At 42.5% G+C, this 18,428-nt stretch overlaps 1 protein-coding gene across 1 annotated transcript; it reads right to left on the reverse strand.

Moving 5' to 3' along the window:
* Positions 1-768: 768 nt before the first annotated feature.
* On the reverse strand, positions 769-1,610 carry LOC148044450 (uncharacterized). The gene is given in 2 exon segments (XM_087722120.1): positions 769-836; positions 839-1,610. Coding segments are annotated over 2 exon segments (822 nt in total). The 5' UTR covers positions 1,593-1,610.
* Positions 1,611-18,428: the final 16,818 nt, after the last annotated feature.

The following is an 18,428-nucleotide window of genomic DNA, read 5'->3' on the forward strand; positions in this document are numbered from 1 at the left end:
CAGCCAACCAAAGATGACAACTAAGATTTTAACATGGAATGTCAATGGATTGAATTCCCCACAGAAGAGAAAGAAAATATTTCACTATCTCAAACAGTTTAAGAATGACATAATTTGTTTGCAAGAAACTCATATCAAATCAACTGATCAAAAATATTTGATTAACTCAAAACTTGGTCAACATTTTGTAGCTTCTGCTATGGAAAAGAAGAATGGTATAGTTGTATACTTAAGAAAAGACATGAAAGCTGAATTAATTGAAGCAGATCCCTTCGGAAGATATATCGCTTTAGCCCTAATCCTAGAAGGGAAAAAGACATTACTTTGGGGAATTTATTCCCCTAATCAACAGCAAGATGGATTCTATAGAAATCTTCATGCTAAATTAGTACAGTGGGACTGTAGGTCCTGTATACTATTGGGTGATTGGAATGGTGTGATAGACACTAAGAGAGATAAGATATCTCTGTTTTTCCACTGTTGTGCAAACACAATTCCAGCAGCTGCTAACATGTTTAAAATTAAATATATATTATACTCCCTTTCAAATAGCCAACAAAATATTTCTGGTTTTAATTCCATATCTTGCTTTACGATTGCTTCTAACCACTAATTTCTGAATAGCTATTTGGACCGATCTAAGTACTAATTCATAATTTCATATCCGGTCACATGGGCGGCAAGCCAATCCCATCCGGTCACATGGTGGCAAGCCACACTCACAAAGGAGGCCACACCCACAGAGTAGGTTCCAACAATTTTTGAAACTCACCACTGTAGATAATTCACCACCAATCCGGCTGGAACCTCCCATCTATACTGTATCTGTGATTTCTAAGTTCATCAACTAGGAATGCATAATCCTTTCTGGATCTCAACATTTTAGGGGGAATTTCCTTCAGTACTACCACCTCCTGTCCTGCCACCTGTAGCTTGGTTTTATAGGTCGCTTGTAATATTCCATTCTTTGTTTTCCTGGTGACAAAATAAATTACAATATCTCTTGGTAGTTGTCTCTGTCTAGCAATCCATGAATTAACACAATAAATTTTGTCAATCTGCCAATCATATTTTGCCTTTGGTTCACCAATTAACTGAGCGAAAGCTTCTGCAAAGATCTCTTTCAAATTTTCTTGGTTATTTTCTTTCAGGCCTCTTATTCTCAAAGCAAATTCCATCACTCTGTATTGTATCATTGTAACATCTGCCTCTGACTTTTCAATCTTGATTTGAGCCTCATCAACTTTGTTCTCCAGATTCACATTAAACTGATTATTTTCTTCCACCTTATCCTCCAGTGATATTACATAACCAAGCAAACCCTTAAATGCATCCACTATATCTTCTATTATTTGTTGATTGTGAGTTTGGATTAAATTCTTAATTTCAGACATTTCGTCAGAGACATCTTTAAAAGCAGTTGTAATTTTTTCTTCCAAAACAGAGGCTTGTGCCTTTAAAGTGCTTTGAAGGGCTTCAAGTGTCAATGTTTGTGTATCCGCTGGGGGTAATAAAGACTGCAGTTTGGGTAGCTGGGCTGGGGAACTTCCAGCGCTCTTAGAAGCACTTATTTTTGTTTGTTTTGAAGCCATTTCCAAATATTCAAATCACACTTTTCAGTAGCCAAATTATTGAGTTCAAAAAGTCCACTTAATCCCCAAATTTGTTAAGTCTTATAGTTTGTTAGTAAACCATTGCTGTTTTCTTTAATCTTAAAATCTTGGTTCTTTTTTTTTGTGTCTGTTTTTTTGTTACATAGATAGTTTTATTTTCCATTTTCATTTTCTTACAGTCACACATATACTGTACAGAACCGGGGCCATATAACATTAAACAATAAACACAGCCATTCCTCTTGTCAATAATACCCCCCAAAATAGAAACCCAATGTACCTCTTCGACCCTCCATACACCCTTTCTTTAGCCCCCCTCCAACTTTCCGTCTTCCCACCATCATTCCCCTCTACCCTACTTCCCCTCCCCCTCTACCACGCCTCTCTCCCAATACACTCCCTCCCTTCCTTCTCACCCTCCCTCCAATCCTCTCTCCCACAGTCTCTACCCCTCTTTTTTCTTTCCCTCTACTCCTCCCTTCGGTGTATTTCTACTATCTATTAATATATTCAGCTTGTCCTATTTTTACACTGGAATTAAAGAGCAACTGTATACAAGTGCAATCGTATTACTTTAGTATCTAGCACATACTATATATCCCCCCTCCCCCTCCCCCCTAAGACCCCACCTCCCTCCCCCCCGACTTCCCAGAGCCTGTACACGGTGTAGCTTTTTAATAAACACAGTCTAAAATATATTAAGGCAAAGGAAATTTTAAAAAAAGAAAGTCAATAACATCTCTGCGTTGAACTCAGCTTCTTGCTGTTGCACAAACTTTAAGCAGTTTAAATTATTCCTAATCTTAAGCATAGGCTATCTGGAATTTCTTAGTCCCGTATTTGTTTTGTGTATAGTCAATCCATTTTTTCCAGTCTTGTTTATATCTCTCATTTGAGTGGTCTTTAAGATATGCCGATATTTTAGCCATCTCGGCTAGGTTTGTAACTTTCAATATCCATTCTTGAGTTGTAGGCAAGTCTTCCTCCTTCCAGTATTGCGCCACCAACAGTCTTGCTGCCATTATTAGGTGCAGAACCAAGTTGGTCTCTACCGCTGTAAAGTCAGTACATATACATAGTAAAAATAACTGAGGAGTAAATTTTATCCTTCTTTTAAAGATATTTTCCATGATCCACCAGATTTTTATCCAAAATGCCTTAACCTTTTGACAAGTCCACCATATATGAAAATATGTAGCATCGAGAGAACCACATCTCCAACATTTAGGCTGTACATTCGGATACATAGAAGCCAGCTTTTTAGGCTCTAAATGCCATCTATAAAACATCTTATAAAAAGTTTCTCTCAGGTTTTGTGCTTGTGTAAATTTCACATTTCTTACCCATATTCTTTCCCACGTGTCCAACATTATTAGTTCTTCAATATTCTGAGCCCACTTTATCATACAATCTTTAACCAATTCCGTTTCCGAATCCATCTGTATTAGTACATTATATATCCTCTTTATATGCATTAAGCTTTCAAACCATGTTTGAACTACCTTCTCCTCTTTCAATACCTCTAAAGATTTTAGTTGTAGAACCCCCCTTTCCAAAGTGAGAAGTTGTCTGTAAGTGGTTCTATCGTGTTTTTGTTCTATATTCATATTTTCAATTGCATGTCTAGGAATTGCCCACATGGGTAACTTATCATTTAATTTATGTTGATATTTTTTCCAGACCCACAATAAAGCATTTCTTAAGATATGACTTTTAAAGTTCTTATCCAATTTTTTGTTGAATAACAAGTAAGCATGCCAACCATATACCAGATCATGTCCCTCGATATTCAGTATTCTATCATTGGTTAAATGAGTCCAATCACTAATTACAGATAGCGCCACTGCATCATAATATAGTTTTAGGTTAGGTAATTTCAAGCCTCCTCTCTCGCATACATCTTGCATTATTTTCATCTTTACCCTCGGTTTCTTTCCAGCCCATACAAATTTGTTGATACCCTTCTGCCATTCTAAAAGATTCACATCTTTTTTAAGTATAGGTAGCATTTGAAAAAGAAATAAAAATTTTGGTAAAATGTTCATTTTCCCTGCCGCTATCCTACCCAGCAAAGATAAATGCAATTTCTCCCATTTTTTCATCTCTATCTGTATACTCCGCCAAAGTGGTTCATAATTATGCTTATATAGTTTCCCATTTGAGGCTAAAATATTGACCCCAAGATATTTGACTTTTTTAACTACCTCACATCCTAGCATCCCTCCTAGTTCTTCCTTTTGTTTAGTATTCATATTTATAGCTAATATTTTGGTTTTTCCTAAATTTATTTTAAAACCAGACACTTGACCATATTGATTAATCGTGTTCATTAAAACCATACTAGATTCCTGCGGTTGTTCCAATATTATGACCAAATCATCCGCAAAAGCGCGGACTCTGTATTCTTGCTGCCTAATCTTGATCCCTTTTAGACCATCCAAGCCCCGTATTTTATTCAATAATACTTCCAAAGTTATAATGAACAATAGTGGGGACAAAGGACAGCCCTGTCTTATACCTTTTCCGATTTGAAAAGAGTCTGTTAAACTTCCGTTGACTATGATTTGAGCTGTTTGCTGTTGGTGTATTGCTGTAATTGACCGTAAAAAGCTATCTCCTATTTGCATTTTTTGCAATATCTTCAACAGAAATTGCCAAATAACTCGATCGAAGGCCTTCTCAGCATCCAGAAATATGAACGCAGCAGGGATTTGCTTGTTCTTTCCCAAATATTCTAATGCATTAATGATTAGTCTAACATTACTCTTCATCTGTCTCCCCTGTATAAAACCTGTTTGGTCGGTATGTATCAATTGTTGAATAACCACCATTAACCTATTTGCTAGTATTTTAGTAAAGATTTTATAATCTACATTAAGTAATGAGATAGGTCTATAATTTTTTGGTTGGGTAATATCTTGATCTTCTTTGGGTATCAACGATATAAACGCTGTCTTCCAAGATGGGGGCACTTTACCTTCAATTTGAATTTTATTAAATAGTTCTCTAAGAGGTTCTACCATTTCTAACTGTAAGTTTTTATAGTAAACCGCTGTCAAGCCATCTGTGCCTGGCGCTTTCACTAACTTTAGTTGTTTGATTACTTGCAAGATTTCCCCTGAGTTTATTGGTTGGTTCAACTTTTGCCTGTACTCTTCTCTAACTAGGGGTATTTTCTCTTTATCTAAGTATTTGTCTATGTCTAAACCCTTAATTTTGTCCCCTTTATACAATTCTTTAAAGAATTCCCGGAATGCCTTTTGAATCTCCTCCTGTTGAAACACCTCCTTCCCTCTATAAATCAATCTGGTTACATTTCGAGTTTTCGTTTTTTTCCTAATCTGATAAGCTAACCATCTGCCCGGTTTATTTGCATTACAAAAAGTATTGTGTTTTGCATATAATAAACTAGTGGCTACCTGATCAGAGATCAACATATCAAATTGGGATTTTAATATAGTAATTGCTTCCTTAACCTTTGTATCGCCTGGATTCAATGTTAACGCCAACTCCTTCCCTTTAATTTCCTCTTCCAATTCTTTTCGTTTCAGCCCTTGTTTATGTCTATGTATTTTGTTTATATTCTTCAGTACTCCTCTCATATACGCTTTGCTTGCATCCCATACAAATTCCATAGGTGTACCCTTATTCATATTCAGAACAAAGTATTCAGATAACAATTTTTTACAATCATTAATGTACTTCTCATATCTAAATAAGTTTTCATTCAGCCTCCAAGACCTTCTTGCCTGCACTATCCTTCCCAATTCTATCCAAACTAGGTTATGATCCTAAAGGACCCTCGCCGCAATCTTTGTCTTCTTCACCCTAAAAAGTAAATCATTAGTGATTAGTATAAAATCAATCCTTGAAAAGGATTGATGTCTATCAGAAAAGAAGGTGAAATCATATTCCTCTGCGTTTCTTTCTCGCCAAATATCTCTCGATTCAAAGTTGTCCATCATGTCAAAAAAAGGTTTGGGTAGCTTAGCTCGCATTTTAGTATTAGGGCGAGAGGTCTTCTTATCTCTTTTAGTGTCAATCACGTCGTCCCAGTCACCCAATAGTATACAAGACTTATAGTCCCACTGTACTAATTTAGCGTGAAGATTTCTATAGAATCCGTCTTGCTGTTGATTAGGAGCATAAATTCCCAAAAGTAATGTCTTTTTCCCTTCTAAGACTAGGTCTAGCGCGATATCTTCCAAAGGGATCTGCTTCAATTAGTTCAGTCTTAATGTCTTTTCTTAAGTATACAACTATACCATTTTTCTTTTCCGTAGCAGAGGTCACAAAATGTTGACCAAGTTTGGGGTTAAACAAATATTTTTGATCAGTTGATTTGATATGAGTTTCTTGTAGACAAATTATATCATTCTTGAACTGTTTAAGATAGTGGAATATTTTCTTTCTCTTCTGTGGAGAGTTCAGTCCATTGACATTCCATGTCAAAATCTTAGTTGTCATCTTTGGTTGCCTGAAGCTTTTTTAGAGCCTCCTGCATGGCCTGTTTAACCTTTGGCCTAGCTCCTCCCATGGATTCTGAGCTTGTTGCTGTAACTCCTTGATCAATGGCCGATGATTGTTGAGGTTGTTGCATTGTAGCTTGTTTTTCCATTCGTCTGGTGGTCATACGGCTAGGTCTTTGTTCCATGGCAGCTTGCCCTTCCGGGAGGGGAAGATGATGCATCTTGTCTGGTAGTTTGCCGTGTATCTTGTCCTTCTTGTGGTCTTTCTCCAGATCCAGATGGTGCAGGGTGTCCCACCTTCAAAATATTGTGATAGAAATCTCGGGCTTTCCATACAGAGTTGAGATGATATGTTTGCTTGTCAAGTGTAATTATAATACCAAATGGCACATCCCATCTATACTGTATCTGACGGTTTCTGAGTTCTTCCACTAGAAAAGCATAATCTCTCCTGGCTCTTAGCATTTGAGGTGGTATTTCTTTCAAGACAATCAAATCCTGGCCTCCGACTTGAAGCCTGGTGTTATAGGACTCTTGTAATATCATGTTTCTGAACTCTTTTGTGGCGAAGTATATAACTACATCTCGGGGGAGTTGCTTTTGTTTTGCCACCCATGAATTAACGCGACAAATTTTATCGATCTGCCAGTCAAAGTTGGACCCCGGTCGTCCCACCAGACGGTCAAAAGCCTCTGAAAAAATCTGTTTCATGTTCTCCTGTTTATCCTCACGCAACCCCCTGACTCTTAATGCAAACTCCATCTGCCTGTACTGTATCATAATAATCTGTTTTTCAGCGTTTTCAAGTTGGTATTAGCTTCATTAAGAACCTCTAAGTTATCTTCAATTCCAGAAACATGTTCTGTCAGTACGGTTACCAGTCCCAGCATATCATCGTTTATTTTGGCAATCCTAGTATCAAGTTTATCATATAAGCCGAGGTGGCGCAGTGGTTAAATGCAGCACTGCAGGCTACTGCTAGATCAGCAGTTCAGCGGTTCAAATCTCACCGGCTCAGGGTTGACTCAGCCTTCCATCCTTCCGAGGTGGGTAAAATGAGGACCCAGATTGTTGGGGGCAATATGCTGACTCTCTGTAAACCGCTTAGAGAGGGCTGAAAGCCCTATGAAGCGGTATATAAGTCTACTGCTATTGCTATATTGCTATATAAGTCCGCCTTAAACTCTTTTAATTTGTCCTTTATCTCCTTTATCTCCTCTCTGAATTCTTTGAAGGTTTCCAAAAAAAGTTCTTTCGTTAGCACATCTCCAGTAGGGGGCAACTTTGTGCCAGGTATCGGAGATGTGCTTCTAGGAGGAAATTTCCCCCCAGGAATTAATTTTGATGCCATTATAAGTCTTATCTATGGGCAATTAATCAAGCTCTACTGGCTCGCTGTGCAGCTTACGAAAAAAAAGGAGAGTGTTAAGTCACCCCTTTTTTAGCTCTTTATGATTTTTCAAAGGATTTCAAAAAAAAAGAAAAAGCATTGTAACGAAGCAGCTCGGCATATTCAGTGCCGTCTTTGACTTCTCTGTATCAGAAATAACAAAGTTGATAAGAACAAAGTCTTGTAAACTCTTCAGAGAAGTGAAACTAATTAATAAGAAACTGCTGGCTGGCTGTTCCTCCCTTTGAACTTTTATCACTGCTTTTGCAGAAGAATTAGGAATGTGGCATTGTTACGAAGAACGCACAATCGCCATTTTAGGAGCCAGTTTCTTTTAAGAAAAAAAAGCTAAGTACACGAAGGAAGCTCTTGTAACAAATGAAGCTAGGATTTTAAAAAAAAACAGATAAGGTTCTCAGATACGGACTCTGCTTGTATTAAATTCAGATAAATAGTTCAAATATTGTCCTAAGTGGGGGTATCTTACTTTGAGCCGTGAAGACGACGGCTAGGAATTTCCGGCACGGAGATAATGATTCAGCTTCGGCTGGCCCCCCTTCCGTTCACAGCCGAAAAGGCTGCAAACTTCAAAGGAAAAGCTCTTGCCAGCTGGATCTTCTCTCCCCCTCTTCTTTGCCTGAAGAGTGAGGTACCTGCCAGATATCTAGGCAGATAACGCAACCAGAAACCCGGGGGCAGCTCTCTTAAGCTGCTGCCATCAGCAAGATCCCGCCCAGGAAGTCAAAATCTTGGTTCTTTTAATGACGTTAACAAGCACTTAACAAATACTTTCCTTTTAAGTTTCACTTTCATCACACCCTTTAACTTACTGGCACCATCTTCATTCCCTTTTGTTCCCCTCAATCTTCACAGAAGGAAGTAATACTACATCAGAGTTAAAGTTTGTACTTGCAATTATAATCACTCCTGTCTTTGCTCTGCCTGCTTCTTATTCAAATGTAGATTAAAACGTTGATTGCAGGGATGGTCGTGGCGTTTTGTTCTGCTGCAGCAGAAGTATCCTGTATGTGGAGCTCTGTCAAGATGCTGGGGGCTCTCACCCTTCGAGCCCCAAAATTGCTCCTGGGGGTCTAGGGGAGCTCTACCCTTGCCCGGCTGCTCACCTCCCCCTCTTTTCCCAAGGGGCAAGTTTTCAAGCTGCTAGACATCTGATTTACGCTGTTCTAGCAGGACTGGCATTCCCACAGGAGCATCCTTCAGCATCTACGGTGCCACCGGAAGTCCTCAATTCTTTTTTCTATACTCTCGGTCTTCTTTACAATGGTGTCTAACTTTTAATCCTTGCTATCAGCTCCTGCTTGTAATTTCTATATGGCTTGCATGATTACCTCTAAAGTTACTCCCTACTCCTTTTCTTGTTGAAGCATAGACTGTATTAATCTTGTCCTCCTGCAGGTGAGGAGGCAAGGGTTGTTATTGTAGAACCAACAGGTGTTGTTTTTCTACTCATCTTCTAAATTTTTTCTTTTATATTCTAGTCCAGTTAGTATCACAAAAATTTAAACATCAGTTTAGGAAGATAAGAGATTATAAATAAAATGAGAGGAGAGAAAAAAGAAAGAGGAAAGAGGAAAAAGTGAAGATCTCTCACTTAAAAAGAAGAGTAAAGGAATAAAAAGGAGAAAAGAAAGAGAGAGGAGAAAAAAGTCTTCAATCCAATTTATTCAAGTTTTAAAGCAAGCCACCCATTTGTCCCCAATATTTTCAAAAGGAAAGAGGGCCAAAGAAAATCAGGAATCAATACTTCAAAGCCTCAAAAAAAGGGAGGGGAGTCAAAGAGCCAAGGAAAAAACAATCACCACCTCCCCAGCAAGATAATATAAGGATAGTATAAGAACTGCCACAAAGCTAGAAAAAGTAAATTCAGTTTCTTTTTTTTAGATGAAAGTCTTTCCAAGGTCACTCTGAGCTTTCCCTTAGAGCTTCTCTTTAGTCTAAAGTAGGTTTCCAGATACTGAAAGTTCCACAGGAAACAGCTGTGTAAACAACTTTATTCCTTCCCCTTTCAGCCCTTAACCAAATAGCCTTCAAGGGAGTCACTTCTCTCTAGTAACAATGTTTCAAGTCCACTGGATGGCAGTGTTGATTGTATCAACTCTCAATGCTTATTTCTTCCATCTTTATTTTGACTTTTTCTTTTAAAAAAATCGGAAATATAACAAGAGTAGCCAAAAAAAGAGAAAAAGAATCTTCAGAGCAATTAAGATTTAAATATATTCAGTGTCCCCACAAGGTCCAAAATTAAAAGTATAAAAAAACACAGTAAGCCAATCCACATTGGATTACAATGAAAGTCCAGCCTTGCTTCCAAAAGTAAAAAGGGAAAGAAAAAAAAGACTTCAATTGGCCAACTTATATGCGCTGCTTTTCTCTCTAGTCAGCCTTATTTTAAAATTAAGTTTCCAAATTTAGGATGTTCTCTCTCCAATAGAAAAAAGGGTTTAAAAACTCTCACCAAAATGACATGCTTCTCTCCTGCGCTTTCGTGTAGCAGCTGTCAGCAGTTTCAGCAGCCTGGGGGCTGACACGCAATCACTGGCAAAGGGGGCTTTTTCCGGGTCATCATGATGCAGGAGGGGTTGCACAGGTAAACCCACTAGTGGCTGGCCAGGTTAGGTGGTCTTAATAGAATGGACCTTATAAATTCATATTAGCTTGGCTTTTCATTCTAGTGCCCTGGAGTCCCAAAGTTGACTTTTAGCTGCAGTGAACTTTCTCCCCAACTTCCTCATAAGTATTAAAAATAGGGCTGAACAGTGTGGCAAGACCCTATAAAGGAGGGGCACAGGAAGCCAGACATGGGTGAGAGATAGAACAGAGGTAAAACCTGCTGACAGCTTAAGACATTATAGGAACTGCTCTTTCTTGTATTTTTCCTATGTACTTCTCTGTAACATTCCAAATGAACTTCCCCTTTTTGAAATGTCATGTTTGTCTCGTGTATGGAAACGCCTTGAGAATGCACAGTATGGAACACGGCATAAAAGTAGCAACCTGGGCAGAGCCCAGGCAGTTCAGATTTTGGTGTGTGAACACGCTGAACTCAATGCATCCAATAAACCTGTTTCTCTCACCTTCGTGGTCTCAGGTCCTGGTCTTTCGTAAGTAGATTACAAACCTCAATCTGCTGCAACATTTTTGGCGAGCCAGCCAGGAGTTGAGGGGTCTTTGGGACTCTCTGGAACATCCACCCCGGTGTTGGGGCTCATCCTGTCAGGGGGAACCTCCCTGGTGCCAATGGACCCTTGATCCGAGGGACTTCCCAGCGACAGAGGGCTCTGGCAGCAGCGGTTGGCGATTCCAAGAACCACCAGAGAAGGACCAGAGACCAGGCATCTGAAGGCTGGCCAGCATCGCAGGAGGGAAGCCAAGTACATGAGGCAAGTACTGTGGGAACCCTATTTAGGCCCGGACTCCTTGTTGAGCTGGAGGTGAGGCCTGATCTCCCTCACTAGGGGGAAGGTTTTGGGGGTGGATTGTTTAGTGTATGTGTGTGTGTGTGATTGAGGGGGGGGCTACTGCATTTCCCTACGGTGGCTGTGTCCATCCAGTACCCTGGGTCAGAGCCTGTGTGGGGTAATTGTTAAATTTTTGTTGTTTGGTGCCCTGGGAGGACCATGGGTGAGGGCAGCAGTGTTCCCTTGACCCCATTACAATGTATGTTAAATCATTTTAAAGAAGGATATATGACTCAGGATTATGGCATTGAGTGAAGCAGGCATGAGCTTAAAAAGTTTTGTGAATCTGAATGGCCCACTTTTGGTTTTGGGAGGCCCAACAAAGGCACTTTTGATCCCAACATAGCTTTGAATGTCCATAGGTTAGTGTTTGATCCTGATGTAGGACATCCGGATCAGGCCCCGTATATTGACGTGTAGTACAATTTGTTGAGGAGACAGCTTGGCTAAAAAAAAAATGCAAAGACCAACAGTGTATTCTTATGGCTGTTCGGGTTGCACACCCCAAATGTCCCAAGCAGAGACCACCAATCCTAGCTAGTGCCCCAGAAGAGGAAGAGGATCACCACGACCCTCACCCTGACCATGCCAAAGGGGGCTACACCTAGTAGCTCAAGAGACTTGAGGGCATCAACAAGCCGAGCATCTGTGGAGTGGATAGAGTGAGGGCTGGACGTTGTGACCTCTATGAAGTCAGAAGAAAGTCCTGTCAGAGGGACAGGGGATGGGGACCCTCTGAGCTCACCAGAATTTTGGGAGAAGAAGGATGAGGAGATAGAGCAGTCTGAAGAGCGGGAGAAGATTAGAATTGCAGTGTCTAACATTCTAGAACCTGATGTCCCTGCTCATACCAATCTGGCTGACTTTACTGAGCAACGCTTCCCTTCAAGGGACCCTAGATGGAGCCCCTATGACCCCCACCAGCTGACTCTGCTACTCAATTATCAACAGTTAATTTTAAGGGCTGTCCGGCTGGGAGGGAAACCAGCCACCAATATGTCTAAACTCAGCCTCATCACTCAAGGAGCTGCCGAAAGCCCCAAGGTTTTTTTTTTATGCTCGTTTGGTAGAAGCCTATCAAATGAATACACCAATCGACCCCACCCTTCCTAAAAATGCTCGGATGCTGGCTATGGCCTTTATTTCTCAGTCAGCCCCTGACATCAGACAAGCTGCAGAAGCTGGAAGGGGCACTGGGGAAGCCCCTCAACGAGCTTATGGAAGTGGCTAGAAAAATTTTCGTCAATAGGGACTTGTTGGAGGAAAAGAAAAAAAAATCAAAAGATGCAGAAAAAAAGCAGAACTGCTCGCGGCAGTTATGACCATGCCAGGAGGGAGAAGAGGAATTAGGGAGGGGAACAGGGCCCCACCCTTGGGACAGAACCGATGTGCCATCTGTTACGAACATGGCCACTGGAAAGGGGAGTGCCCCAACCGGGATTGGGCTCCACCCCCTGAGGAAAGGGAAGATGACCGCCCTAGGATGCCAAGGGATCCCCCCCCCCAAGCTGCCCCAGGAGACGCGAATCTCACAGGAGGCCCTTCAATGGCATGCAGAGGTGAAATGGTTTTCAGTCATTGATTCAAAGGATGCTTTCTTTGAAATCCCCATCCATCAGAAAAGTCAGCATTTGTTTGCCTTCGAATGCCCAGTCACAGGCAGAAAGCAGCAATATGCTTGGACACGCTTGCATCAAGGCTTTGAAAAAACTACACCACCTTATTTGGAGCTGCATTAGCCATGGATTTGGAACTTTTAGACATTGCCCCACCTGATGTGGTTTTGCAAGATGTAGCTGACTTGTTGGTCACAGGCCAAATGGAGGAAGCCTGTCATGCCAATGCAGCAGCCCTACTGCTCCTCCTACAGGAGAAAGGCTACAAGGCCTCTTGGACCAAAGCCCAGTTAGTCCAATTGGAAGTTAGATATTTGGGTTACGACATCCAACAGGAACAAAGGACTCTGAGCCCTGAAAGGAAGGAGGCCATTTGCCAATTGCCAGCCCTAAGAAATAGGAAGGAATTAAGGGGCTTTTTGGGAAGGAGCTGGGTTTTGCCGCATTTGGATTCTCAACTTCGCATTGTTAACAAAGCCACTCTATGAAGCTACCAAGGGGAATGGAAAAGGAACCCTTGAGGTGGGAGAAAGAGGAACAGAATAGCTTTTTGGAATTGAAGCATGCTGTGACTCAGGCTCCTAGTTTCCTGACTTGACAGGCCTTTTCATTTGTTTGTGGACACTAAACAGAATATGGCTGTTGGGGTGCTGACTCAAAAGTTGGGAACCTGGTATCGTCCTGTTGCATATTTGTCCAAACAGCTGGGTCAGGTGGCCAAAGGGTGGCCAGCCTGTCTCAAGGCTGTGACAGGAACTGGCCTACTTACTCAGGAAGCCAATAAGCTCATCTTTGGACAACAATTAGACATCTACACCCCCCATGTTCTCAGAGCTGTCCTCGACCAGAAAGGTCATTTGTGGCTTACCAATCCACGAATGCTGAAATACCAGGGGCTTATTACACATAACCCCCTCATCAAGCTTGTCCAGTCATATGCTTTGAATCCAGCAACCTTATTGCCTGAACAAGACTCTGAAATCACCCATGATTGCTTACAAACAATTGAAGAGACCATGGAGCTTTATATAAGGAAAAAGGCCTCATCACAGCTGGAGGAAAGGACATAAAATATGGCCCAAATTATGCGTCTGCTGGATAGTGTATGGGCCCCCAAGCAGGTAGCCATTATGCATGTACGGGGTCATCAAAAAAAGGGGTTTCAACAGCTGAAAGAGGAAACAACAAAGCTGATCAAGTTGCCAGAGCAGCAGCCTTGGATCCCCCTTCTCTACAGGCCACCCGCCTCACTCTGTGAACCCCAGCCCAGGAAGAACAACCCCCATCGTATAGTCACTCAGGAACCCAACAAGCTGAAGCGATAGGGGTGGAACTACTAGATGGGTGGTGGGTTCTGCCGGACAAAAGGGTGTTTGTTCCCCAGCAGTTGGCATGGGACGCTGTCTCCTCCCTGCATAAGCATTTGCACTTAGGAAAAACGGCTTAAAAAAAAAAAGCCTTGGCTCAGGGAGGTCTATATCAACAATTTGTCTAGCCTGGCAGCTGCTGTTTGCTCTCAATGTCAGGTATGTGCTGCTAATAACCCACGTCAAGGCCCAATTCAGGTGGGAGGGTCAAGAGGGCAGATCACACCATAAAGGATAAGTTGGCCAAAATTTGTCAGGAAACCCATCTCAAATGGCCGGATGCCCACAGCATGGCGTTGCTGGCAAAGAGGTGCGCTCCCACCAAGGAGTTGGGCGTCTCGCCATTTGAATTGTTGTATGGGAGGGTTCCTAATTTGCTTGGCCCACAGGTGTTGCTCACCCCCAAGTTGCAGACATGGTGAAGCTCAAACAGTTGCAAGCCCTGAATGCCATAGTCCACCAATTGCAAAAAAAAATAAATGTTCTGTCTTGTCGTTCTCATGGAATTGTAACTCCAGTCCACAACTTCCACCCAGGACAAGAAGTCTGGGTGAAGGACTGGTAGAAGGAACTCTTGGGCCCCAAATGGTGTGGGCCATATACTGTTGTTGTTTTTTTCTCCCCTTGTTGTTAAGGTAGCTGAAATTAGGCCTTGGATTCACTGGACCCATCTTAAATTGGCTGTGAAAGCTTACTGGAAGGCCTCCAGTGACCCCGTGGAGCCTCTGTGCCTCCCCCATGGTCCGTTCCAGAAGCACCAGGAGGAACGCCATCTCTTCTGCGGACACACGGGAAGCTGTCACTTTACGAACAGGTGGTGAAGAACCAGCGCCCCCTGCAGGCGTCACTCGGGATGCTGACGTCCATCGCACGGGCAACGTACCGCGCCTACTGTAGAAACTCTGCCCCGTCCAATGCCCAGGCACAACCATGGAGACTGACTAGCGCCTATGCCAAGCTGCGTGCATTAGGAGAGGCCTGATGCCAGCAGTTCTGGTCGATTTTTCTCCTATTCATTTCTATTCTCATTTACTCTCTTTATCTCTATCAGGCAATCCTGGCCAGAGCAAAGGGTGAGGCCCCACTGGTGGTGTGGGAGGTTCCAAATGATTACGAGGACCCAAACCCCTCTCCTGCTCCATCCTTTCCTACAGGGGGGAATGAGGGTACTCCCCAACAACCGGAAGCTAGGCCCCTCACCTCTACAAATGACTCCCTTCCACTGGTAACTTCTGAGCCAATGCTAGAGGAAATGGGTTCAGGGCCTTTCCCCCTTTGCAAAGACTGCTTTTATCAGGGTGAACAGGGACTGCATTTTGTGTATAATGAACACTGGTTATTAAATTGCCATCCGGAGGAGGGGCTATCCCCCTGTTCAGAGGAGACAGGGAACTATTGGCAGTGTCGAATGAACCCCAATGTCACAACTTGGGCACCAAACAAATGATACAATTCGACCATTAGGTGCCATCGCAAAAAGCCCATTCAGAGACCCTTCCCAGACCCCTTTCCAGAAAGGACAAAGGCTCAGGTGAAGCGGGCACCCCTTGATTTCAGTCTGAAAAATGGAATATGACATAACTTATGACCAGATTCCCATAATAGTGGAGATAACTTGTCAGCTTATTGGGGATGTAGGGAATCAGTGGTTTCTACAATGGTGGTCAGAGGATGAGAATCTGTCAAGCATGAATGCACAAGATCTGAGTAAGTACTGGCGCATAGGTGTAACATGCAACAATAGTGCTAAAGCCAGTTGCCTGGAGGTCTGGATAACCCAATCCAACTACTTGGAAACATATCAATGCCATGCGGAGACACTTGACAAGATCCTCAGCAGAACAGCTATAGCCACCCTAAACACACAGGGAAAGGGAAAGGTGGTTCTGGAGCCACTCCTACAACAGGGTAGGAACCCCCGTCCCACACGCACCCCTCAGGAGGATGGGAGGGGCAGCCCACAAGGGAAGGAAAAGGGAGCCCCAAGGGAACCCAGGGCCACAAGGGAGGCCATTACCCCCTCTCCATTGGAATGCACTCAATGCCTGCAGGGTCCACAGAAGGACAAAATGGGAAAAAAGCCATAGACCCCATCTGGCCCTTGGGAAGCCCCGGAGAACATGTATTGGATTCATGGCACATTGGCCTACGAAGTCCTCCCTGTGTTCTTGGATGGATAAAACTTTCGTTCTTTCTGTTGCCCATCCAATCACGACAGGTGCTAGGGATCCTGGTGTATGACTCAGTGGGTCCCACCCATCAGAAGAGGGAGGTGGACTCAGCCTTCTCTAACTTTCCTTGTAAGGAACTGGCTGAATACGAGAAATCCGACATGTGAAACTCAGAGAGAATTGTATGCACCTATGGGAGGGCCACTTGGGCAGAGGATGGGTCTTGGGGTTACCACACCCCAATCTACATGATCAATCAATCATGTGCTTGCAGGCAGTATTGGACTTGGCTGGGGAGAGGATTGATAAATCTTTGAATATCCTCTCCACTGCCACTGGCAAACTCCATTCTGCAGTGTACCAAAATCGATTGGCTCTTGATTACCTCCACGCAAGGGAAGGAGGGTCTGTGGGAAGTTCAACTTGTTAAATTGCTACCTTCAAATTGATGAGACTGGAAGTGTCATTAAGCAGCTCACCACAGAAATGAGGCAACTCACTCATTTCCCAGGGCAGGAATGGAAAGGATTTAATTTAACCTTCACTTTTAACTCCTGGTTCCCAAAATTGCCAAGGTTGCAGGCCATCATTGCCTTGATTGGCCTGATCGCAGCAGGCTGTGTAATCATCCCCTGCATTATGCCAATCTTTGTCCACACTATCACAAACTCCTTATCCCTCTTGATGAAGAAATGGGCCACTGCAAAGGTCCTGGCCCTGGTGGGACGCTCAAAAGAAGGACGCTCGAGCAAATATGTGGGGCTCATGCTTAATGGAGAGGAACCTGCCATTTATGAAACTACACAATAATCTTAGGATTGGATGAAGTTTCAACAGGGGGGAATGATGCAGGAGGGGGTGCACAGGTAAACCCACCAGTGGCTGGCCAGGTTAGGTGGTCTTAATAGAATGGTCCTAAAAATAGGGCTGAACAGTGTGGCAAGACCCTGTAAAGGAGGGGCACAGGAAGCCAGACGTGGGTGAGAGATAGAACAGAGGTAAAAACTGCTGACAGCTTAAGACATTATAGGAACTGCTCTTTCTTGTATTTTTCCTATGTACTTCTCTGTAACATTCCAAATGAACTTCCCCTTTTTGAAATGTCATGTTTGTCTCGTGTATGGAAACGCCTTGAGAATGCACAGTATGGAACACGGCATAAAAGTAGCAACCTGGGCAGAGCCCAGGCAGTTCAGATTTTGGTGTGTGAACATGCTGAACTCGATGCATCCAATAAACCTGTTTCTCTCACCTTCGTAGTCTCAAGTCCTGGTCTTTCGTAAGTAGATTACAAACCTCAATCTGCTGCAACAATCAGAGACTTTGCGAGTATCTCTGGGACCACTGGATCTCCCCCTACCTTTCACCATCTCTTCGGGACGGTTTAGATCCAGATTGGACCATCCGGATAATCCGAATTAGACGGCTATTCCGGAGAAGCCAGAAAGGTCGTCTTATCACTGCGATGTGAAGCTCCTCCCAGGAGTATTTCTGTAATAGGGTCTTGGTGAAAAAAAAGAACATCACCTCATAAACTTCATGTCCTTTGTTGTTTATAACATTAATGTTCATAAAATGAAAACAAAATGAATTTGAGCAACTATGCAAAGGTGCATATGCTTTAATAGACATGAAACTAGAGATCTGATGATAACTTCCATTATTGGAATATAGCATTTTGTTCATAATGAACAAAAGCAATAGTAGCATTGTAGTTAAAGTACCTGTACTTCAGTAGTGGGATTCAAAAATTTCTACTACCAGTTCTGTGGGCGTGGCTTGGTGGGCGTGGCAGGGGAAGAATACTGTAACATATCCATTCCCACCCCACTCCAGGGGAAGGTCATTGCACAATCCCCATTTCCTCCTGATCACCTGGGACTCAGGAGTCAGAGGTGGTATTTACCAGGGTGATGCTTGATAAAAGCAAATTTCAATTTTACAACAGCACAAAGCAGTAACGAACAAGACTATAATTATCTGCAAATATTGGAGAAAACAAATTCTATTTAACAGGCTTTTCCAAGAAATTCCTGACCAGTATAACTACCAACATTCTCTTTCAGAGGACAGAAGACAGCACAAAAGCATTAGTTCTCTTAGATATGAATTCAATCAGTGTGGAAGATTTAGTGGAGGAAGTGAAAAAGAAGACCTGATTGAAGGGTGGGGGGAGTGAGAGAGAGAGAGAGAGAAGAGAGTAAGAGTAGCTCCACATTCCTTGAATTGTTGGACTTCAGGGATTCATTAATTTGGATTCCTGCATAAGGTTTGAACTTGGTGGTCTAAATGTTTCCATCCAGTCTTACGATTCTACTGCAGA

The sequence above is a fragment of the Thamnophis sirtalis genome, unplaced genomic scaffold (assembly GCF_051295495.1).
Source record: "Thamnophis sirtalis isolate CommonGarterSnake01/CBP01778 unplaced genomic scaffold, rThaSir2_p1.2 scaffold_8, whole genome shotgun sequence".
Taxonomy (NCBI): domain Eukaryota; kingdom Metazoa; phylum Chordata; class Lepidosauria; order Squamata; family Natricidae; genus Thamnophis; species Thamnophis sirtalis.